We start from the raw sequence: 25332 nt of genomic DNA, 5'->3' as shown, positions 1-25332 counted from the left end.
CCCAATATGACCATTTTTCTTAATAAAGGAGGAAATCTGGATACAGAGACACATACTTAGAGACAATGCCATGTGAGGACGTGAGTACAGGCCAAGAGGGTGCATCTAGCAGCCAAGGAACACCAAAGGTGGCCAGCAAACGACCAGAAGTTGGAAAGGCATGAAAGAAGTTCTCCCTCACCATCCTAAGAAGGACCCAACTCTGACAACACCCTGATCTTGGACTTTTAGCCTCCAGAATGGTGAAACAATGCACTTCTGTTTTTTAACCCACCCAGTTTGTGGCTCTTTGTTATGGCAGCCCTAGGAAACGAATATACTTTAATAAAAAATCAGACATGATGAAGAGAATCAACATGGCCCCCAACTGTTGTTTTTTTTTTTTTTTTTTTTTTTTTTTGTGAGTGGTTGTCTCAAAGGAGAGTGCCCACCTGTGCTCTCCAGGAAGCCTGGCAAAGCACAGGCTGCTGACGTCTGGGAAGAGCTAAGACATTAGCACTTGCAGACGTCCCATGACAAAAGAGCAGGTAGTGGAGGCTAAAACACCAGGTGCCCTGCCCTACAGGAGCACCTGGGACTTGAACTGAAATGGGGGAACACCAAGGGAAGTGACTCAGAAATGTCTCCTCGCCATCCATGCTCTGTCTTCCTTCTGTTGGCAGGAACGCCTCTGGGACTTCACACAAGTTCTAATGGGCTCCTCGTGTTGCAGGAGACATGTCCCCAGTGGCGGCTGCAGTGCCTTCTGTCTGGAGAGCCAGGACGGCTCATTTGTGAAAGTCTGCATTTAGTCTGCCTGGTCACCTCTGCATGCCAACCCCCAAGTGAGCAGCTCTGCGCTTCACAGCTTCTCAGTGACTTGGCAAATGGATTGTTTTGTTCATCTGTCTGTCTGTGCTCTTTGTCAGGCACAGAAAGGGCTGATCAGACATCTTCACAGACCCTGGGCCCACTGGCTTGTGGAAGCTACACACCCCACGCCCCATCAGATATATTAAAAAGCATTTCTAGTTTCACGTGAAATAGAATCTTTTTCTGTGAAAACCGCTTGAAAGGCTTTTCATTCTTTTGCTTTTGAAAATATCTGCTGAGGGTAACAACTAATTTATGAGCGGCTTTGATTTCTCGGCAATCATTATGCACAGTCCAGGGTTGCAGCAAAGTGAAAAAAGCTGATCTACAAATTGTTTCCCAACTTAATATATTTTTATGAGTACTAAGGGCTCTGATATTGTTACATTTTGCAGACGTTTGGGATGCAGCATGGCTGAGAGTTCAGAGGAAAAGCTCCGCTGCCTGCACTCCAGCCCTGGCTCTGCGCTTGGAGGCTGTGTGACTGTGGGGAAATTTCTACACATCTTTGTGCACGAGCTTCTTCACCTGTAAAATGGGGCTTAATAAGGCCATTGTGAGACACTGCGTTCTAACTGTAAAGGTGTTTAATGCACACCCTAAATGCGCAATGTGTATTTGCTATTACTGTGTAACTAAATACCGAGTTCTGATTTGGCAGAACCCTTTTGTTTTCATGGATGCAATGTATTAGCCTTTTTTTATGTCTCTAACATTGTGCAGGCTCTTGGAATTCCTGCAGGCCCTAAGCCCTGGGCTTGCACTGCTCCGTGCATAAAATGGCCCGGAGTTTGGCTAATAGTCTATGGCCCCAAATGTAGGGGACACAGATCAATTCCATTGGGATATTTGGGTGCCATTGACAGGACAGGCTTGCAAAATCAGAGTAGCATGGAAGACAGATCCTTGTCTTCCCTGAGAATCAGATTACCAGTTAGTGAACAACTGTTACTCTTTGCCAGTCACTATGTGAAGGGCGACATGGGTTACCTTCATGCTTTACATGAACCCTGTCTTTCTAAATGACAAAAGGCTGAAAGAGGTTTAACTCTAGCTCAAGGACGTACAGTTAGGGCTTGCCAGGGCTTGGAAGCCTAGAGTAATTGCTATGCCACTAAATCTATTAGCCTAACTGCCAGGAGAAATAGGGAAATTAATGAACTGATAGCCACCTCAAGAATTATTTTTAAAATTAAATGAGACAAATGATATAGTGTGGAGAGCACTCAGCAGATGATGGATGACATTATTGTTACTTCCATCTATTCCCTTTACTATCAAATAATTGTACGTATAGAGCTTACCGTGTGCCGGGCACTGTTCCGGGAAGAACTTTAGAAATATTAATTCATTTAATCCTCGTAATTTCTCTTGAGTCTAAGTACTACTGCTGTTTGCATTTATGGATGGAGAAAACAAGCCACAGAAAAGGAGCAGGAACCACAAAGAGATCAAATTCACTTATCCAATACGTGGCAGAGCAGGATTTGAATCCAGGAACTCACGTCCCAGAGACCATGCCCTTCACTGCCAGACTGGCTCCCTCTCGCAAGGCTTCTCTGTCCCTGAAGTGGTGTATCTAGTGAACATGGGAGCCACAGAAACTGTGATTCTTTTCTTTGTTTACAACAGAGAGAGTCCCCCTGCCTTATCCTCTGAGCCTAGAAAGGAGGTTCGGGAAAACCAGGAGAAGACTCTAGTTGAAACTTGAGATTGGGGGTAGGAGCCTGAGCTTAGAGGGTGAGGGGCTGGTCACAGGGGGCAGGAGAGCCCCCCCCCCCCCGGGAGCAGCCTCCAGCTCTCTCTAGGACCCCCCTCCGACCACTGGCACAGCTGAGCGTGCCCTTCTCTCATTGCGCAGGCTGGCAGATCTGCCTCTGCAGAGAAAGGTGGAGCTGCCTTTTCTTCTTTTCCCCACCTTGGTCAGTCCAGGAGGATCATTCTGTGGGAGCCAGGGAGCCTCGCAGTCCTCGGGTCTTTTGGCCAAGTTACGTTACAGCTCCAGACTCATCCAGGGTGACCGAAATGGCCCAGCGCAGACCAAGTGACTAGGCACTGCTGGAGAACTACCCTGCATGGATCCATATCAATACCAAGACAAACTCCAGACCATACACACTATGTATCTAGCAAGAAGCACTATATCATCTCTCTTAAAAAAGTATCTGAGCACAGTTAGAACGTCAAAGACATTTCATTGTATTCCAGAAAATATTGGGTTGGCTAAAGTGTTCATTTAGTTTTTTTCTGTACGATGGCTCTTTTAGTGCTTAGTTGTCTTTACCTTCATTCAAAACAATTTCATTAGATTGTATTGTGACAGCTATGCACTAAAAAAAAACTTATCAAAATTAGTGAATTTTTGTGTAGCCATTTTAATACTGAATATGGAAGAAAATATGCAACATTGCAGCATATTATGCTTTATTATTTCAAGAAAGGTAAAAATAGAACTGAAATGCAAAAAATGGTTTGTTCTGTGACTGACTGAATGTGTTAAAGTGGTTTGTGAAGTCTCTTGGTACTATTGACATTCTGGCCAAATAATTCTTTGCTGTGGGGCTGTCTTATGCATTGGAAGGTGTTTAGCAGCACTCCTGGCCTCTGCCCACTAGAACCCAATAGTGGGAGATAGCAGACATACTCATAATATCCAAATCAATAGAGTTATTTGTGAACATGAAAAGTGTGTCTTTTATTTTAAGGAAAATAACTAAGCAAACTTTTGGCCAACCCAACAGAACATTTGAGAAATTGAGGGCTAATGCATATAGACACTAGTAAGACCCATTCAATGAGTATCTGGATGATAATTTAACTGTAAGCACCGTGGTGCCAACACCTGCTAAATAAAGGCAGCAGCTCGGCCTTTCAGCTTAGCTTCATCAAGTGGAGGCTAGAAACTGGATTCCCTGTCTGTTATCAACGCGCCATGCAATGGCCTGTATTTGGAACAACAGACATAAGTACATGTCACATCATGCCAACATTCTGGTCCTTTGTCCCCAGTTAAGTCCCATCATTTTGTTCCCCATAAACATGAACACAGTAAAAAGAACTCGTCAGCCAAATAAGTAATTGCAGTTCTTTTAAAAAGCATGAAGACTGGCAATTAGTAAATCCTACGTGACAAAAATTATTAACTGCTTTGGATGTAGCCAAAACAGTTTTGGTAAACAGATATGAAGGAGCAGTCACAATACCCCACTCAGCCTTGTTTCAACAACACTGTAATTTACAATAATCTATCTAGGTCAGTGGTGGACTAATAGGCTGCCAGAGGCTATGGTTGTACCCTTCTGGGACTAGGAGGGGGAATGTTCTGGACTGTTGCTGACATGTGCATATATATCAGCGCACTTATCAGTAGTACACCTGTATTAGTTTGTAGGTAGGCTTTCTTTGCATGTATACCTTTGTCTTTTTTCTCTCTTTTTTTTGGTCCCAGCTCTCTATTTGACAGGAAGTTCTTACAATACAGGGACCACACTTGCCATTTTTAAAAAATTTCAACTACATGACCAAGAGTGCATTTTGTACAGCATTAGAAACTAACTAAAATGAAACTGTGATTACGAGCTAGTGAAATAGAGTTTTGGAAATAAAGTTATCAAAGTGGCTCTATCAGATGAGTATTTTCTGTTTTCAATTAGTTATGTTCAGAGATAGACCTTTTGCTTATATAAAATTTCAAATTCCTCTTTAGATAATACTTTCAGAGTACCTTTATATGCAATAAAAATTAACCTCGTTTACTTATAATCAAATAATCACTTTTTAAAAATTCTCACCCATGGACATACTTATTGATTTTTAGAGAGGGGAAGAGAAGGAGAGAGAGAGGAACAGAAATATCAATGTGAGAGAGAAACATGGATCTGTTCCCTCCCACATTCACCCTGACTAGGGACCAAACACGCAACCCAGGCATGTGCTCTGACCAGGGATTGAACCTGTGACCTTTCAGTTTATGGGATGACATTCCAACCAGCAGAGCCACACTGGCCAGGACAATCAAATAAACAAAAAGGTTTCATCTGAATTGGCACATTATTCCCTTATCCATAGTCTTAGTTCTAACTGATTTTCTGTGGCATTCTCCTGAATCAAATGTTTTCCATTTCTCTGAAGGCGAGTTCTAAGAGGAGTTCCTCAGATATTCTGGTCAATGGTAGCATTATTATGGTAAGCTCGTGCCTTCCCAGAGAAGCTCATGGGAAGTCAGTATCCATCTATAAATGTTGCCTCATTGGTTTTTAAAAAGCATTTGTTTCCTAGTCATTCCTTAGGTCATTGACTGAAATGTCATAAGAAAGCAGAGTGGGGTCCCTGGACACTCCAGGACCCTTGGAAATAAAAGGGATCCACTTTCACTATAGACCCTGGGAACACAAGCCTTGATCATACCAGGTTCCGTGGGGACCCAAAGAAAATGGAAGCCTGGGAGTGTTCAGGACCCAGCTCGCTAATTTTTAGTTACACTCAGAGAGTTAGATAAGATTAATTTTGGGAAAATGTAAAACTTATTTGAATTTATGTGGCTGCTAGCAGCATACATCCTAAACCTTGGTCACATCTGGCCTTGACACATGTTGAAAAGATGGAGCGTTGAGAAGTATCTTCCAGTGTCAAGTGTACTGCCTGTCATTCCACCATGGGAGCAACACCCCTTTGATTTTACTTTACTACAGTAGCTCCAGTGAAATATAACTCCTGGTAAAGGTTTAACACATTGGCTCTTGGGTGGGTGGGGAGCTCTGATTTGCTACCAATGGTCTAACGACAGGCCAAGAAATATCCTGATGATTTTATCGATTAGCTGTTGTGAGCCTAGGCAAGCAGGATCCAGCCCACCCCTGCCAGGGACCTGGCCACAAGTGTGACGAAGATCCTGTAAGAATGGAAAACAAACAAGACAGAATACTGGGTGGTGGAAAACACAGGAAATAGGCCAGAGGGGCTAGACGCTTTGGATTGGTTAATGGAAGGAGTTGATGAAGCATAAATAATGCCAGTTTCCTTTTTAACCCCTGAGCTCACCTCACTCCAGTTGCCTACTGTCCAGTCCGATGGACATAGGATGTCTCTGTTGCAGGAAACGAGGGCCTTGGGCTTCAGCAGGTGCTGGCAGTCTTTAGTGGGCAGAGCCTGCTCATCAGAGCCCATGGTCTGGATGCACAGCACGGTTCGCGTCTTCTCTCCATGGGGGCCACAGCTTGCTGAACACGCTTCCCACTCCCCTGTCCACCACCTGCAGACACACGTGGTCATGTGAGAGAAGGTCACCAAAATCCTCCAATACATGCATATATGTGTATGTGTGCGCAAGTGCACATGTGTGTGTATATATATAATTTTTATAATGACATATATGTATAAATGTTTTCCCCCAATTAAACCACCGAAAAGAGAAATCAGGCACCAAAGTGCAGATTACTGAGTCAGGATGTAAAGCAAAGTTCAGAGAGAAGTCAATAGTGAGAAGAGACTCAAATGACCTCTTTTTTGGAGCCAGATACATGTACTTTAATTGCAAAGAACTTATTTGTTGACAGGTTACTCAATCCTGGAAACCACTGACCATGTAATACATATGTTTTATTATTTTTAGATTATCAGAATCTTAAAAAAGATCTCTCTTAAATACTCCTTTGGGAAAGAACACAGAATGTCCAAAATTTGATGTAGAAAAATTAATACTGAAGGATAATAACCAATAAATAAATAAGATTAAGTCTTGCATATGAAATCACTCTTGGAGAGGAAATGACTCTGAATGATGGGTATGAACTTTCATATATTATAAATATGAAAGTTACATTAATATGAAAGTTATATTAATAATTTTCATAATACAAACGTTTGGTGACAGACGAAGATGTTGCAACTTGAAATTCATATCCAAGGAAACTACTCAACTGAGCTTGCAAAAACAAATAATATCAACTAAATAGTCAACATTTATTTATTCACTTATTCTTAAAAAAAGCAAGTTCACTTAATTTCTTTTCTTTACCCCTTTGTGAATTTGCATGCATGATTTAGCTTTAGAGTTAAATCTTTCTGCTTGTTTATATCATTTTCTTTGTGTTTTAATGTGTGGGAAATATTTTAAATTTGGGGGTTCTGGTTTTAGCACGAGAACCTGTCCATCCTGAGATCCTGGGCAGCAGCAAGATACGGTAGTATCAGCACTGACTTCTCAGTAGACAGATCTGAGTTCAAATCCAGACTCTACCAATGTGGCTAAATGACCTGGAAATTTTTTGTGAAGCCTTTAGTGTCCTTTTCTATACAACGGTATAAAAATGTCTACCAAACGGAGTTGCTAACAAGAATAAATTATGTGGTAACATAGGAAGGATTAAAGAAGAGTGGGTTCTCACTATGTTTTCAACTCTTTTGGGTAAACATGCTCCTTGGTATGTACCCAAAGGAGTTGTAAACATATGTCCACATAAAACCTGCATATGGATGTTCATAGCAACTTCAATCACAATTGCCAAAACTTGTAAACAACCAAGATGTCCTTCAGTAGGTGAACTGATAAGCTGTGGTCTATCTAGACAATGAAATATTATTCAACACTTAAAAAAAGAAAAAAGAGCTATCAAGCCATGAAAAGACATGAAGGAACCTGAAACGTATATGACTAAGTGAAAGAAGCCAATCTGAGGAGGCTACGTATTATATGATTCCAATTAAGTGACACTCTGGAAAAGGCAAAACTATAGAGACAGTAAAAAGGTCAGTGGTTGCAACAGGTAAGGAGAGCAGTGGAGTAGAAATAAAGAGAAAGCACAGAGGACTGTCAGGGCAGTGAAAAGATTTTATGATATAATGATGAATATTTGTGTGGGAGGGGGCTGTGTAGTTGGTGCATTTCAAAATTTTGCTCTGAATCAGTAAGTTGCATCCATGAACTCAGCTTAAGAAGTGTTCTGGGGGGAAGGGGCGAAATGTAGCATTGACCTTGTTCTAACAATGCTGCTCTTAGAACTGAGAAATCAAGAGAGGTCAAGTAACCACAAAGCTCCAATGAGGGCAGGAACCATATGCACAGGGATTAGGAGTCAGGGCACTGGGCAAGGCATCTAGACTCACACCTGCTCACCCCAGTCCTCGTAACTACAGCTCTGTCATGTTAATGTATGTGTATAACCTTCCTGGCTGTAAGCTTCCTTAGGAAGTGACATATTTGTGCTATTCAAAAAAACAAAAACCTTTGCCACCTGCTTTGAGAAGGCCCTAGGCACATAGTTTTCCAAGTTTTGGAGCGTCTGTGATCTGGTGGAGAAATTTTTTCTGCACTTGCCTTGCTTTTACAACATGGTTGCACTAAGCAGCCTATATTAGTTTCTACAACAAATTACCCAAACTTGGTGGCTTAAAACAGCAGAAATCTAGTTTCTTAACATTCTGGAGGCCAGACATCCAAAATCAGTATTACTGGGATGAAATCAAAGTGTAGGCAGGGTGGCACTCTCTCCAGATGCTCTGGGGAAGAACTGTTCCTGGCCTCTTTCAGTCTGGGGTGGCCGCCAGCATTCCTTGGCTTGTGGCTCCTGACACCAATCTGTAAAGCCAGTGTCTTAGTGTCTTGAAATCTCTCTCTGCTCCATCTTTGTATTGCCTTCTTGTATGCGTGTTTATGTGGGTGTGAATTTTCCCTCTGCCTGTCTCTTATAAGAACACTTGTAATGACATTTAGGGCCCAAGGGGATAATTCACGATAATCTCCCCATTTCAAGACCCTTAATCACACCTGCAAAGACCCTTTTTCCAAATAAGGTAACATTTGTAGGCTCCAGGGAACAAGACATGGATTTCTTTGAACTAGTTTTCAGCTACCACCCGACTGTATTCAGGGCCAGTTTCAAGTCTAGAGAGCTCAGACTGTATCCCTTAAGAATTAGTTTATTACCTCAAAAAACTAAAAATGGAACTGCCTTTTGAACCAGAGATTCCACTGCTAGGATTATACCTGAAAAATCCTAAAACACTAATTCAAAAGAACCTACGCACCCCTATGTTCATAGCAGCCCTGTTTACAATAGCTAAGTGCTGGAAACAGCCTAAGTGCCCATCTGTAGGCGAGTGGATCAAAAAACTGTGGTTCATTTACACAATGGAATAATATGTAGCAGAAAGAAAGAAGGAACTCCTGCCATTTGCAACAACATGGATGGAACTAGAGAGAATTATGCTTAGTGAGATAAGCCAGGCAAAGAAAGAAAAATACCATATGATATCACCTAATACAGGAAACTAAAGAACAACACAAACAAATGAACTATATAGGACAAAGAGTAGAATAGTAGTCAATAGGGGGGCGGGGGAAGGAAGAGAAGGGGGATAAGTAAGGGAAGGGTCTAGTCAAGGAATGTGTATAAATGACTCATGGACATGGACAACGGGGAGGGATATGATTGTGGGAGAAGGGGTGGGCTGGGGGGGGAGCAATAGGGGAAAAATGGGACAACTGTAACTGAAAAACCAAAAAATAAAAGAAAATAAAAAAAACTGAATTAGTTTATCAAAGCTCCTGCTCTCTGTCTACAGGGGTTCAACCTTAGCTCATTTTCTGTACTCTGGACTCTTGCCCCAATATCCATTTCCTTCTAGCTTTGCCTGTATCTTATTATAGGGCTACCTTTAACCAGAAAGTTCTGGTAATTGGAGTGCAGAGGTAGGCAGAGATGACTACCCTTGTGGAAAGAGAATTCTGGAAACAGTGAAACCAAGTGTTTAGCTACAGGTGAATAAGAAAGTGTCAGCTACAGGTTGATGTCTGTTATAAAACATGGTGCTGATCCCGAATCTCCAGTCTTTGACCACGTGGCTGTTATGTACACAGGCAATGTCCCCAGCCCTGCCTTGGCCCCCACAAGTGAGTGTCTGCACCCGCATTTGTTGGTTCCTACCACACCTAGCACAGCGCTGGCTTTGCTCTGGATCAGCCCCAATGGGAGGTCCGCCCAAACGAGACAAAGCGACACGCCTCCTGCTGGCGGGGTCTGCTCATGTAGACCTGCGAAAGCTTGGATTCGAACCCCTGCCACTGACTGGCTACAAGATAATGAGCGAGGTTAGGGACCTCTCTTCCTCTGTAAAAATGGCATAATCATAGTTATTTTCCCAAGTAGTTGAGAACAATAAAGAGAATACATCAGGCATTGCCAACAGTGAAGTTGGAGCTTTAAAAATCCCCTACTGTTTACTTCTATTCTACTTTCACGATACCACTGTTTCAACAAATGTGTGGATTTTCCACACTGAGCAATTCTGACATGAACTGTGTGGAGTTCAGGGCTCAGCCCCCAAGACGGCCGACCCCCTGTCTCCAGACACCAACTGCAAGTCTCTGTTGTCACCTGTGCTTGTGATCTATAAAGAGGGGTTTCCATGACCCCTCCTCAGGTTTGATCATTGGCTAGAGTGTCTCACAGAACTCAGGAAAATATTTTATTTGCTAGATCACTAGTGTATTAAAAAAGGATACAGCTCAGGAGCCTGCAGATGAGGGAGAGGCAGAGGGCAGAGTACCGGGAGGGGATGCAGAGCTTATGTACTCCCTTCAGGCACACCACCCTGCATGTGCCTCTGTGTGGTTCAGCACCTGGGAAGCGCTCCATACCCTGTTAGTTAGGGCTTCTTTATGGAGGCTTCATGACAAGTGCACAGCTGATTAAATCATTGGCCATTAGTAAGTAACTCAACCTCCAGTCCCTCTTTGCTTCCCAGAGGCTAGGGGGTGGGGGCTACAAATTCCAACCCTCTGATTGCATGGTTGGTTACTCTGGCAACCAGCCCCCATCCCAAGGCAACCCAGCAGTCCCCCGCCACCAGTATAGAAAAGACACTTCTCACACTTTGGAGATTCCAAAGGTTTTAGGAGCTCTGCCTGGAGCCAGGTATGGACATTACATATCTGTCTTTTGTTATATCACGATATCAGTGCTTAATAAATGGGACCTATGGTATAGTTATTATCACCATTGTATCTCTCATGAGAAATAAAGAATGCTTAACAAATATCTGCTGATAATATTAAGGCTGAGGTGGACTGTTTAAAACAATAAGAATGAGAACCTGAACCCCAGGGATAAAAAAAGATTCAGGAAATAAACAACTATGGTTTTAGGAAGGGCAATCCCCCAGAGAGAGTGGTTTTGAAATCTGAATAAAGAATGCCAGGCACGTGAACAGTCATTGCTATCTAATGAGCGCAAAAGGAATTGATTGGTAGAGGGCCACTGACTGAGGGGGACGGCTATTGGGGTGCACAGGCAGTCAGCGGAGCAGCAGGCTGTCCATTAGCTCTAAGAAGTGCTCGTCTTTCCTGGCTGACTCTTTCCTGAAAAGGATTTGCAGAAGCTGCAAGGACATGCACAGCCTAGTGCTGGCCTAATCCCTAGTTCAACAACCTACTTGTTCCCAGCAAAGGAGCTCCAGAGAGGTGGGGTGGTGACTTTGTCCCCAGGAGACATTTGGAAACATTTTGATTGTCACAACCTGGGAGGGGGGCAGAGGGCTACTAAGCTCTAAATAGCTGCAGACCAGTAATACTGTTAAATATTCTACAATGCACAAGACAGACCCCGCAACAAAGAATTATCCGGCCCCAAGTAGCCCTGGTGCTGAGGTTAAGAAAGCCTGGCTCATAGATCTGACAGCCTTAGGGACAAATGGGCACTGGGATCTGAAATGTCAACATGTTTTCTGGAGGTGACTGTCACGCTGGTAAACTGCTCTTAGAAAAGCAAAACCCAATAACTGAAGAACTTTAGGGTGATCTACGTACCATAGTCTTCAACAATGCTTTGAGACTTAGTCCTACCAAATAATTAAACACAGAACATACCAGCTTTGTCTTATAAGAAATATTGCTCTCTGGGAAGGAAATGTCCTCACTCATAGCAATGCCAGAGGCTCCAACAGCGTAGCCACAGAGATCTATAACAGCTTTCCTGTATTCATTCTAATAACAGCGCACCAGGGCCCCCCTCTATCATTGAGCAATGGTTACCATTAAATCAGATGTCATTCCAGGAAGACACACAGAGCTCCAGCTGCTATCACTGGTTACCTGGGGGGACAGTCCTTTTCACGGCACTTCTTCTGCCTCCCATTGGGCTGTGTTTCTGGGTCACAGAACGTAGCTTTCACCATCCCATGGCCCTTCTTCATGCAATGGGCAGTCTGGCGGCGGATACCTGGGGGTCGGGCAGAAAGGGCCACACATATTGAATCTTGAGCCCACAGGTTCAGTGTCAGGCCCCTGTGCATGGAAGAGATCATGCTTGTAGCTGATGGGAAAGTTGTCCATAAGGTATTTGGTTCTTCAAGTAGGAATGAGCATTGGGAACCTCTTATTACCCATACTCATGCTGCCGTTGGCAATGGATGGAAGGGTTACAGATAATATAGGAAGACTAACCTATCATCTAATATACAGATTACAGTCTAGTTGTGGAGATAAGACTAACACACACAGGTCAAATAAAAAACAAAGTGAGATTTAAATAAGGAAAGCACACATCACCAGGTATTACAGCACAATTACTACATCATTAGTTTAGTAAAGTAATAGAGGAGTAAGGGACCTTTATATTAGTTGGGGTTCATAAAGTATGAAAGACAGGAATAAAATTCAAAATAATATTGTAAGGTTTGAGAGGTTATGGTTTCCCAGTGGAGGGTTTTGATAGCAGGGATTGATCATACACTGCCTTTGGAAACGTGAATAAGAGAAGAAGACAAGGAGTGGCAGGCAAAGCACATTTATCTATAGGCTGGGCTTGATGTTGGATATACAATAGTGGCTAACCCATGTAGTGCTTGCCTTGTCCCAGGCATGGCTCTAAACTGCGTGTGTGTGTGTGTCCCACACAAATATAAACATATATAAAATATACTACCTATTATCTATTATAATATATAAATAAGACCCCACAACAACCCAATGAGGTCAACACTATCATTATCACTATCTGACAGAGGAAGAAACTGAGTCACAGCAAAACCTCTTAGGTTGGAAAAGGAGAAGGACCATTGACTTTGCTAATTAGGATGTCATTAGCATGAGAACTTGGAGGAGTGGACAGTATGTCATGGATTGAAAAGGTACAGTGAGGAAGAGAATCATTCATCATCCCTCTTGAGAGAGAGAACACTTCAATGTTGAATGTGAAACACTGAGTGAGGAGTCTGAAGAATGAGCGCCCCCAGGGGTCTCCACTCTGAGCTCTCAGGACAGTAGGGCTTGAGTGGGCTAATTATGTACAGAACTAACGAACTGGAAAGGCCATGAATATCCCAATAAGATGGTTACCTCCTCACTTTACTGGCAAGGACATGGAGGGGCTGCCCCCCAGCCACACCACCAGCAGGACCTGGACTGCAGCCAGTCCTCCTGCACCCAGCACCTCATCCTGCCTCCTGCGGTCTTGGCCCAGCCCAATTGCCCAGGATGGCACACATATTCTGAAGCCAGAGATGGAACCTCGCCATTTACAAACATCAGAGGGAGTCACAAACAGTTAAGTAAATCCTTTAAAATCAATCAACAGCACATTATTATTAAATACAATAGTATTTCATTCTATTTGAAAAGAGAGGTAAACTTTCAACCATGCAGGCTTTCTGAACTGATAGATGATGTGTTATTCTTCTTTTGTCATATAAATAAACACTTTTGACAGCTGGAAGCAACATTATAAAGAGAACTTTCGTGGCACAATGTGTGAGTCATTGTTGGGAAAGACACAAACTCCTGTAGAGAAGTCTTAGACAATGTGACTAGAATAGAGACCAAGAAGGGCTGAGGCCAGCAAAGCTGACATGTACCTGCCACTGTAGCATAGAAAAAAGAAAAAGCTTAGAGACTTAGAAGTCTTATGAAAACTTTCGGTAGTGTGACAAATTCTCAATGTCAGAAAATCAAAGGAAACGATGGGGTGATTCTAAGGGTTTGGAAACAGTCCCCAAAAGCTTGTGTCTGTGCATGAATAACAAAGATGAAAGTGTTCAATGCTCCTGACTCTGGAAGTAGAAAAAGGGCAGAAGACATTAAATAAAATCCCCTTCAGAATGTTAATGACATTGCAGGGAGATGAACAGATGGACTGGCCCGGCAGAAACTATTGAGTGCACAACAGAAAATTAATAAGGATGTGTCAGAGTTTCTCAGCTGGCATTAACGGTCCTGGTGACGATTGATCCTCTAGTCTCCTAGCCCTTGAGTTCTCACATGACAGATACAAAGCTAAGCCCATCCTCCATGAGGGGTCCCAACCCAATAATCTGACTTCTCCCAAGTTACAGAAAGGCAATACCTGGCCAAGGGCTTCTTCCTCAATTCTGGTGTTTGTGGGTTCATTTGGTAAGATGTAATCTATACTTCCATTTCTTAGCAGTTTCTGGTTAAATAAATACAACAAATAAGTGGAATCCAAAGGTCCTGGGTTCTAATCTCTACTTTTTGTTCTACACATCATTTGACTAACTGCAAGAAAAAGGAGAGTGGCATTCAGAAACTGTGTAAGGGCAGGAAGCTGATTCCTGGAAATGTCTTAGACATCTTAAAATCTATAATCCATGAAGGGATGACAAAGTTAAAGTTTAATCATTGGAAACCTTAGGTGAGAGGATTCTAGTTAATGTAGTTGTACAGCTTACCTAGGATATAGTTTGTTGCAATTATTGCCAGAATGTTTCAAAATTATATTAATTCATATTGCCTCAGTAAATGCATATATGGCAAGTTTTAGTTTCCAATGTGTCTGTAAAAAAAATCTCTCTGCCAGCAAGTTCTTTCTACCATGTGACCATGCCATCCCTCCATCAAGACATGGTGTCTAGCTACCCTGTCCTTGGACCAATGGCAGAAGTGAGGCTGTGTGAGCTCAGAGGCTAGGTCATGAAAGGCCATGCAACTTCTGCCTGATGCCTGTGGCTCCCTCACTCTTACGACATTTCAGCTGCGAAGGTATAAGAAGCCTGCATCCGGGGAAAGGCCAGGTATAGGAGCTCCAGTTGACAGTCCTAGATGAGCCCAGCCTTTGAATATCAGCCCAGGTGCCAGTCACGTGAGTAAAAAAGCCTCCAGGTGATTCCAGCCCCCAAGCATTTGAGTCACCCCCAGATATGTGAGTCTTCCTAGCCAACGTGCAAACATCGTGCAGCAGAGACACGCCATCACCACTGTGCCCTGTCTAAATTTTTGACCTACAGAATCAAGAGTATTATAAAACAATGGTTGTTTTACTACACTAAATTTTGGTTGGTTTGTTAAATTGCAGTAGGAACTGGAACAGCACTCAGTAAAGGCCAGCTTTCCTCCTTTCTCGAGTCAGGACCCAGAGCTGCAATCCAGCTTGCCTTGCTGGTAGTCTGACCACTTTTGATTTTATTGATATTTCATTCTCCTTTTCTTCCATGTTATATTTCTGCTGTTTGTCACTCCAGATCCACTCTCCACCTGCCCTGAACCCGGGGAAGCTGATCTTATCAATTGCTGTGGCTTCTAGTTGGGTTTGGGAAATGAAGACACTGTGTCTTTGGAGAACTGCTCCTTCCCCTTACTTCTTCAGGCCTAGGGATGGTAGCCTTTCTCAGTTTCCCTAAACCCTGCCCACACCTTTGAAAGCAGCCAAGGTATTCAGTTTAGGTGTTCTATATTTTTCCTGCAGGGGACCTGGACCGATAATGTCTCATTTGCAGTAAAAATCTCAAACTTTTAATCTCGAGTGACAGACTCATTAATTTTCTTTGTAAACCAATTGCTAGAATAACAGAACCTTTCCTTAGAATAGGATATTATAACAGCTCTTGTGAAGGGGTTGGAATTAAATCATCTTTTTAAGAGCAGCAATCATGATGTAACATTGCCAATGCAGAAAATATAAAAGATTAGGCTGCATCTATATGACCTTGACCTCTTCCTGGACATTAAAGAAAGAGAAATAATATTGGCTTTTAATTTGACTAGCCTTTTGTCGCTCTCTCTTACATGCTGAACACTGCCACAAAAGAAATTTTGGTTAATTAAGGATGCTAATCAATCAATATGCTGTCTCAACACTAAGTTAGCTGCTTATCTGGAAATATTTACTTGAAAATGGCGTTAAGTATAAATCAATCACATTTCAAAATATATGAGAATCAAACTCAAAATGTGATTCTCATAGGATTCTGAGTTTCTCCATGTATCAGTAAGAACATCACCATGCAGATATAAATGTTTAGTAAATCTTCCTGGATACTAGCAGCGAAACATCAACGAAGAGCCTTTACTTTTAAGAAGAATCTTCCTATACTCCTAAACGTGATTGTGCTGAGTGGAAATTCTGCTTTGATATAAGAACAAGTTCCTTATGTCTAAGGAAAAGAAAAAAAAAGAACAATGACATAGCGCTTCATATTCTCAACTGAATATTAAGACTATAAAATATAGGGAGCCTATTATGTAATTAATTAATTTTTCTGATTCAAAAATTCAGTTTAGGAATGGTACGGAAAAAACAACTGGAGACAGCTTACTGTAATGACCTAGGGCAAAAAAATGACAATATTTCCTATTGTATCCAAAATGCTTTAGAGATGAAAGATACTCAAAGCAGTGAATATTTAATCACATCCTGTGAAAGAGAAGTCTAACTACTGCATTCTCAGTCTTTAAAACACTGTCAAGGAACTTGACATTTTTCTTTATAACCACTTATGTGGGTATAAGTAAAGCAGTGCAAGTTTAATTTTACATTAGCACATAAATTATGATATGAAAAACTTATAATATTTAAAAGCTAGGTGTAACATTGATTTTAATTATGTGAGAGAATTCTGTAAATCAGTAGAGGGCGCTGTCACTACAATCCCCCTCCCTAGACAAAAGTGGCATTAACTGTAGAGGAAGAAGGGAGGAGCAGGGACCGTCACCTATCTGTCTTCTTGACAAATCCATCCATGCTCTGCCAACTTCCAATTTCAGTTCTCACTAAGTATTTACCTTGTTAATTCTGGCTCCTGAACCCCTTCCTCCATCTCTGATGTTCTTGATCAGTGAGTGTTCAGAGCTAATCTCCATAATAAAGGCTCAGCCAGGGAACACTTGGGTCTCACCACTACAAGAGCTCCAAAATTGAGTGTGTATGTATGTGCGTGTGTCTATGATCAACAGCAATCACAACATCAATATCAACACCACCACCATCAAAATTCAGAAACGGATGTGAACCTTGCTGAGTCATATCAGGAATCTCGCTAACCTTCTCCAGCCTCCGTTTCATGAGATTATAGTACTCGTGGGTTGTTGTGAGAATAAAAGGATGTATATGCCCTGATAGGTACATGATGTACCCTAAATTCTGGCACAGTGCTTAATGTATATTAGGTCCTTGAGAAAAGATTTTGACCCTGAATCTGAAGTCTCTTTGTAACCCACTCACCCAAACATCAGCATTAGCTCCCTCCACACCTCTGTTTCCTACATATTATGAGATTAGGGTTGGCTTCACGCCCTGACACCAGGGAGCAGAGCAAACCCAGCTCATCCAGTTCTCACACTCCTACGATGCAACCTCCTTACTGCAAACCACTGAGCTTAGTTACACAACTCATGCTTTTTTCCCTAGCTCGAAAGGGCATCAACACTGATTTCAATAAATACAAATATTAATTGTGAATCAATTAATGAGGTTTCATTTTCCTTATTACCCATTGCTGAAAGCCATGCCTTTCAGAACATCAAGAAGACTCAGCACAAATAGTTTTTATCCCCCTGAAATCCAAATGAACTGATGATAAAAATTGACTGTCATGGACAAGGATAACCTATGAGCAACTATGTAAGAAATGTTGAAACCAAAGCACTGCTGGTGCTTGAAGAATATTTAATGAAATTAGGCAGGATATGGTTTTGTTTTATAAAAAATCCCTTTTCAAAATTCACCACAGTCAAGAAGTATTCTTTCCCACTCATAAGTCCCTTCTGCAGCCCCTTTGTACAGATCAGACACCACACACACTTAAAATCAGAGGCCTGATAATCTCACGATACTCACAGATTAACAAGATATGCAGGCAGTCAGCCTTTTGCAGGGCACACTGAGCAAACAAGCCTTCACAGAGACTAACTGAGAAACCCTGAAGCAAGTGCATTTGTTAGAGAAAAAACAAAACAAAACAAAAAAACTAAGGGCCTGCCAATAAGGGAGGGACTAATCTCTGCTGGCTACACAAGGTAAAAACGGGATGGGACTTAAGAAGACCTGCAGAATAACAGACCGTGAAATTAGTCACCTTGGAAAGATTTGCAGTTAACGGTTCCCCATGCAAGGAAGTTGGAAGTTGCCCCTCTGTCCTAACGAATAAAAAGCTAAATAGACTGAAAAATCAACAAGTCTTGTTGGATAGAAGAGAAGACGGGGCGTAGGGCCAACCACTGTGGCTGGAGAGATGGACAGTTGAGTAGGAGTCACAGCTTCTGGGAGCGGAAACCACCAGAGGAACCAGAATTGCACCAAATTATAAATGTCAGATACCAAAGCACAGATCCAGAAAACACCAAGCATGACAAATGCCACGAAAAAATCCCATATGCCTGGACATATAATTTTCAAATTACAGAAGATCAAAGCTGAAGAAAAAACCCTGAAAGAAGCCAGAGGGGGAAAAGCATCTTCCTAACAGAAGAACAAAGAATTATACCTGACTTCTCAGAAATCATTCAAGGAGAAGAGAATGGAGTAAAATATTTAAGGCGTTGAGAGAAAAAACACCACCAATCTAGAATCCTGAACCCTGCAGAATTATCTTTCAAAAGTGAAAGATAAATACTTTCTTAGACAAACAAAAAATTGATGAAATTCATTACAAGTAGACCTGCCATGCAAGAAATGTTAAAAGAGTTATTTGAGGAGAAAGAAAGTAACAGAAGTCAGAAACTTGGATCTACATAAAGAAAGGAAAAGCATCAAAGAGGCAATAAGTGAAGGTTAAGTGAAAAGTTCAATTTTCTTTACTCTGAATTGATCTAACAGTTCGTTAAAACAATGTGAATGATGTACAGTGATCCCTCACTTATCACAGGTATTACATTCTAGACCCCCCCGCAATAGGTGAAAATCCGCAAAGTAGGAACCTTACATTTATCTTAGTATTTATATATATTTTAAGGTTTTATAAACCCTTCCCACACACTCATAAACCATTCCCAGTCCGTTATTAACCTTTCCCACTCCCTTACTAACCTTTTCTACACTTTTATAAACAATACTTATGTTCTTAAACGTATTCTACACTCTTAAGCCTATGTAACTGTAACAACATATGTATACAGTACCACAAAATCCCACAATATAGCAAAAAATCTGCGATAAATAAATTAATATTTTTAAAAATCCCGCGATACAGTGAGGCCGCGGTAAGTGAACTGCGATATAGAGAGGGACTACTGTATTTGATGAGGTATGTATATATCCTGTGAATACATATGCTTATGTATTCTTATATATAAGTGATAAGAATGACAGCAATGACAGAAGGGATGGGAGGTGGGAATTAGGCTTATTTTGTTATTATAAGGTACTCATACTACCCATGAAGTGGTGTAGCACTATTTGAAAGTGGATTTGGAATACCTGTAAAAGTATATTGAAAACTCTAGGACAATCACTAAAAAACGTTTAGCTACTCCGTCTATGGGTTCTCACTAGTTTATTCATGAACCACAACTGAAAGGTTATCAGATCTCCATTGTATGTTACTTGAAGTTTATTTTACATATTTATGCAGGTGGTAAACTACTCATTGCATGGCAAATGCTTAAACCCATTTCAATATATCCTGCTATTAGCTTCATGAAGTCCGACATTAAAAAAAAAAATCCTCTAGCTATTGTCTGGACACAGTTGATCCTCCCTGACAACTATGGTGGATAAAGTCAGGTGGATTAGCACCAAGATGGATGGCACTTTGAGAAAGTCAAAGACGTAACTGACTCTGGTCTCCCAAAGAAGTCAGGGCCATAGTGGAATACGTGCCCTACTTACGATTCTCCTGCTTTATCAATGGTATGTGGACAAATCTCAAACTACATGGTTACTTTGAGCCTTAGTAGGAATCCTGTCAGAGAAACCCTGTAAGGACGAGTTTCAGTACACCTAAGTATCTGTTCTATGTGTATTTATTTCTAATGTACACGATCTAGTTTCCCAGACAGCTCAGAACAGTTGGAGCCATCTCTAGGAGTTTTGTATGGAATTTTTACATTCTCTATTTATCTGGGACATTTGAAATGCTTTCCAGTGAAAAAGTATAAAACTAAAATAACATAATACTAAAAAGAAACTATTTGTCTTTTCCTACTAGAACACAATGTTCCTTATACAAAGGGACGATGATAAACTCTAGAGAGAATTCAGCCAAGGAGGGGTGAAGGGGACCTCAAAGCTCATGGCAGGGCAAGGAAACATGCTCCCCCTTTTGTGCAGCCACAGTTGTACTTACAGACTCGAAAATGCAGAATAGGAACCACAGAGCACAAAACTGGAAAGGGTCACGTTCAGAAGTGATGACCCATTTTCTAACAATAGTGGCATTACTATGAATATTATGAAAAACAGGCAATTTTGCATAGATTTACATTACAACTGGTAGAGTTTTGCAGTACTAGAGACGCAACAGGGTAAAAATGTGGCTTTTACGTTTTTTTATGAAAGCAATCCTAAGTTTTTGCCAAAATATTTTCTTGTTTAAAAGAGTCCTCAAGCTTCCTATCGAGACCAGCATCTGTGTCAAGCCGTGTCTGCAGCTTTTCCTTCACAGATAATCCATTGGTTGAACTTTCATGGTTGTTCTTTTGCTGGGCAACTCAGGTGAATGTTTTCAGCGAGCCTTTTGTCACGGGTGGTAGCACTTGTTAGTACACTCCCTTCCAACTTTTCCTGAAGGACAGCTAGTCCTAAATTCCCCCAGTGTCACCCTACAGTCATGTCCCAGGGATAAGGCAGGAAGGCAAGGAAATGTGGCTGAGGGGACAGGGAATGAAGATGAGGCTGGAGAGCGGACCGTTGCCGCTCGACTCTGAGGGTCCTCCTGACCTTTGAAAAGTGAGCTATGGAAAATAAGTTGGCTTTATGACATTTAGCTAAATTTATGATGTTGTGTTGCCAGTTTTTAGCATGGGTTTGTAATCTAGAACAAAGGTAATAAAAATTTTTAAGTAGTTAAACCAAGGAAATAGCATCTCAGTGAATTTATGCTTAAATAGCGTTTTGCTTCAAAGGCACAATAGTGATATATAAAGTATAAGTATATAAGAAATATTAAATAATAAAATAGAAAGATATAAGCAGAGAAAACCAAAAAGAAACAACACTTGAATGTAGGTAAAGATCCCCACAGAAGGGTGAGCAGGACTTCCATGAAGTGTCTGCCAGGCTCTGGGCCGGAAGCAGTTAGTGGCAGCCACGTGCCCGGCCCCAGTGAAGTCCGAGGACTCAAAGGGCCCCCGTGAGGAGGGAACAAGACTGTCCTCATCACAAGTTCTGGAACCTTAATCGTTGGTGAGTTTCAGGCCTAGGAAGGTGGCAAAACAAGGACTCTGCCTTTCACCCAGCAGCTCAGCCACATCACCTGCTGGCTCCCTTGTGACTTTTAACCTGTCTTCAACGTCTCTAAGGGACAGCAGTGCTAACAACCTTAACAAGTTCTGCCCTGGAATGAGGGCTCACAGTGTGGTCAGGGAAACAACTTCAAAAGCACTAGAAAGAGGGGGTGCACATGGAAGGAAGGGAGGAAAGGGGTAGGAAAGAGAAAGAAAGAAAAATAAACTGAAAGGGCGTCACACTTAAATCAAGCCTGTGAATTGTAATTCCAAAATATATAACAAATCTAACACTAAGAAAAACAACAAAACAATTGCAATAGGAATTCATTCCAGATAAGATAAAGTTGATCAGGCAGAGCTATGACCTGAATGTCTGCATCCCCTCCAAATTCATATCTTGAAGTCCTGATCCCCAGTGTGAAGCTATTTGGAGGTGGGGCCTTTGGGAAGCAATGAGGGTTGGATTAGGTCATGAGCATAGGGCCTCATGACAGAATTAATACCCTGATAAAAACAGAAAGGGACACGAGAGGCCTTGTGCTCCTGCCACGTGAGGATACAGTGAGAAGATAGCCATCTACATGCCAGGAAAAGGATCCTCACTAGAAGTGAATCTGCCAGCACCTTGACCTTGGACTTTCCAGCCTCCAGAACTAAATGAGAAACATATGTGTCTTGTTTTAGCCACTTGGTCTATGACAGTCTGTGATAGCGGCCCTGAACTGATCAAGACAGGCGGTCGGACAAACACTTTTAAAATAAGCACGTTACTGCCTTCGGGTATTTTCACCTAGAAATCTCATAGGGACTTTAGCTGAACATATATAATCATTAACTCTTCTTCAGACCTGTTTCTTGTCCCATTTTCCATGTCTCCATGAAGGACAGCACCATGTAGCCAGTTACCCGAGGGAACACAGCCATGTTACCCTTCAACCTTCCGCCATGTTCAAACCACTCGCTACCAGCAGGTGAACTGAACCACCAGGAATTCAGTCTAGTCTGCCTCCTAGATATCTCCACACTGGTATGACTTTGCCATCTGTGCCGCCTGAATTCCATCCAAGCCACGGTTAGGACTTCCCTAGACCACTGCAAAGACCTTCCGCCTCTTTTCCTTGCTTCTACTAGTTGACTCTGGGGAAAAGGAAAGGGAGTGAAATTAAGGCATGCTCTGCATTTTTTTCTTTAAAGATGAAAATCGACACAAACATGGTAAGATCTGATAAAGCTGAGCACTGGGTACACAGGAGTTTGCCATTTCATTCTCTCTTTTGCTGGGATATTTGAAATGTTCTCCAGTGAAAAAGTATAAAACTAACATCATGCAGTACTAAAAATGAAATAAAATGATCGCCGCTACCTGCTTGTAATCCTTTTACAACAGCAATCAATTTGGTATAAGTTTCTTAACATTATGATTTTTTCTACTTTTTGAAACTATTAATAAAAATGCCATCTGTAAATTAACACTAACAAAATTATTCTTTATATAAACTGTCTAAAGATGCTCATCAGAAGATGATGATTGGCCCTGGTGTGGCTCAGTGGATTGAGTGCTGGCCTGCAAACCAAAGGGTTGCAGGTTCAAATCCCAGTGAGGGCACATGTCTGGGTTGCAGGCCTGGTCCCTGGTTAGGGCATGCGAGAGGCAAGCACACATTGATGTTTCCCTCTCTTTCTCCTGCCTTTCCTCTCCCTCTAAAAATAAAATAAATAAAAGTCTTTAAAAGAAAAAAGAAGATGATGATCAAAAGGAGTTGGTTAAGGGACTCTTGCTTTGTCTTGCCAGTGAAATATAATGCATCCATAAAACATGAGAGCTATGAGGATTAAATCACACATGGAAAGGCACTCATGTTATGGTGTTAAGTAAAACCATGTGTGTGTAGGTATGTAAGTACTCCCATATGCATACCCCTATATACATCTATGATTAGAAAAAGAATATTGAAAGGCTATATTCAAAGTACCAAAGTACATGTATATGGATAGTGACTTTATTTTTAATTTTTCAGTAATGTATTTGACTTTCATAACACAGAAACTTTTCTCTTAAAGAAAATAGAATATATCACTGAATGCAGTGTTTTAGGCGGTCTTCCATTTTTATATTGAGCAGTGTGTGTCCTGTGTGAAGATTAGCATTTCATTCTCTGTGTTTGAGAGTTACGAAAGGAGATAGGCTGTCTTTCTTCTCTGACAAATGACAGAGCTCACTGTCACCCAGAGGCAGTGTGATGAAATTGCCTGATAGTTCCTGCTAAGGTTTAATACCCAGAATGATAGTTGCCGAAGTAGGCGGAGGTAATGCTGAAGGACCGAACCGGCTGCATCAAAACATAATGCTTGATTCACCCTTAGTGCGGATGCCTCTTGTCCTAGCTAACTGGGATGTATCTTTATGATCACTGTACAAATCTGCCATTTATCTTGCATTTCCCACGCTCTGAAATGTGCGTGTGTGATGCAAAGGGTTCATTTCATGTTGAAGTAGAAGGGGGGTTGTTCTCCTGTTTTATTGAGGAGTCCCTGACCACTCAGGGCTGTCTGAGTTTCACTCCTTTGTGTCCTTGGACAATGATTTAAGCCTAAAGCTTAAACCAGGACTTCATGGAAAGAACAAAACCAAAGCAATGAGAAATCAGAGAAGTATTTGTAACAAGAGTCCTGATGACTTCATGTTCCTCACAACTGCTCCTCAGGGAAATATTTTTCACCATCTTATTTTCTGCTGAAACTGCTTTTGCTTCCTCACTGAGCCCAGCCCTCCTGGGCAGCAGGGGTTAGCTGGGGGGACGGGGGTGGGGGTGGTGGGGGTGGTGGGGGTGGGGGTGGTGGTGGGTGGGGGACCTGCAGAAATGCTAGAGACAGTGGCGGGAACAGCAGGCCTGACTCTGACTAACACCGCTCACGGCTGCTGCCACAGACGGCACCTTTGACCCAGACAGATTTTCAGAGTTTTAGGATTTTCAAAACATCGCATATTTTGAAATGAACATATGGTATGATTCCTGTGACTTCTAAAAGTTAATCCTTGGCTTTCTGTATTGCAGGAAGGAAAGGAAGAAGCTGGTAATACAAAAATTGTTTATAAGGTTGATGGTGCATGACTCATTGTCTGCCTCTAAGCCTCTTTCCACAAGTACCTCCTGGGGTGAGGAGTATGGGGGTGGGGGGAACGAGTCAGCAAGGGGTATTGAGACAGAGAATGTGAGACAGAAGCCTGTGGAGGACTGCACTGTGTTCTGCTGGTCCATTCGCTCCTCCACTTTTATTCTCTTCGCTATGTCACGAACTCTGGCCCTTCTCCCTATAGCAGTAGTTACTAGCTAGAGGCAGGGAGTTCCAGACCAGACTTAGACAAGATCCAAAAGGAGAAAGAGAGGCAGAGGCTTTCTCATAAGGCACTACTATTTCAGCCGTCCAAGTGAGTAAGAGGCCCTGACCCCTGCCCATGGAGGCCCTGACCCTTGCCTGCAAGGACCTTGGAAAAGTTCATATAGCCCTTCAGCAGGACTGCCTGTGTTCTCCCAATGTCCCCACACTCCTTTTGAGTTAGTTCCCAGCCCTTCTCTGCAGTTAGATTGTGCCCATAGGACTAAGGTCCAACCATGAAAGGGGAGCAGAAGTGATTGGGGCCTCTTTGAGGCCAAGATTATTAATAACAGGCAGTCTGTCTCTTCCATTTCTCTCTTGCCCTATGGGGCAAGCTGGGGACCACACATTTCAGATATGTTAGCGTTGAGATTAAGTAGGGCTACCCAACCTGGGTCAGACTAGGAATGGGTTAAAAATAACCCTTCATTGTGTTGAATTCCTGAGACTTCAATTTTTTTTTTTGTTGTTGTTCCTGTAGCAAAACTTAT

The 25332-nt window shown here is 42.0% G+C and overlaps 1 protein-coding gene across 1 annotated transcript in view; it reads right to left on the bottom strand.

The window, feature by feature from the left end:
- Positions 1 to 25332, bottom strand: part of ADAMTS12 (ADAM metallopeptidase with thrombospondin type 1 motif 12) — a 230028-nt gene that overhangs the window by 38478 nt on the left and 166218 nt on the right. Inside the window, exons 17-18 of the mRNA XM_090278891.1 lie at positions 11942 to 12068; positions 5893 to 6103 (exon numbers count right to left, since the gene is read on the bottom strand). Of these exons, the coding sequence (XP_090135017.1) occupies positions 5893 to 6103; positions 11942 to 12068 (338 nt within the window). The remainder of the gene's footprint in view (positions 1 to 5892; positions 6104 to 11941; positions 12069 to 25332) is intronic.

This window comes from Furipterus horrens, unplaced genomic scaffold (genome assembly GCF_987537825.1).
Source record: "Furipterus horrens unplaced genomic scaffold, mFurHor1.1.pri manual_scaffold_5, whole genome shotgun sequence".
NCBI lineage: Eukaryota > Metazoa > Chordata > Mammalia > Chiroptera > Furipteridae > Furipterus > Furipterus horrens.
The sequence above is the reverse complement of the archived record's forward strand: the minus strand, read 5'-3'. Positions and strand labels throughout refer to the sequence as shown.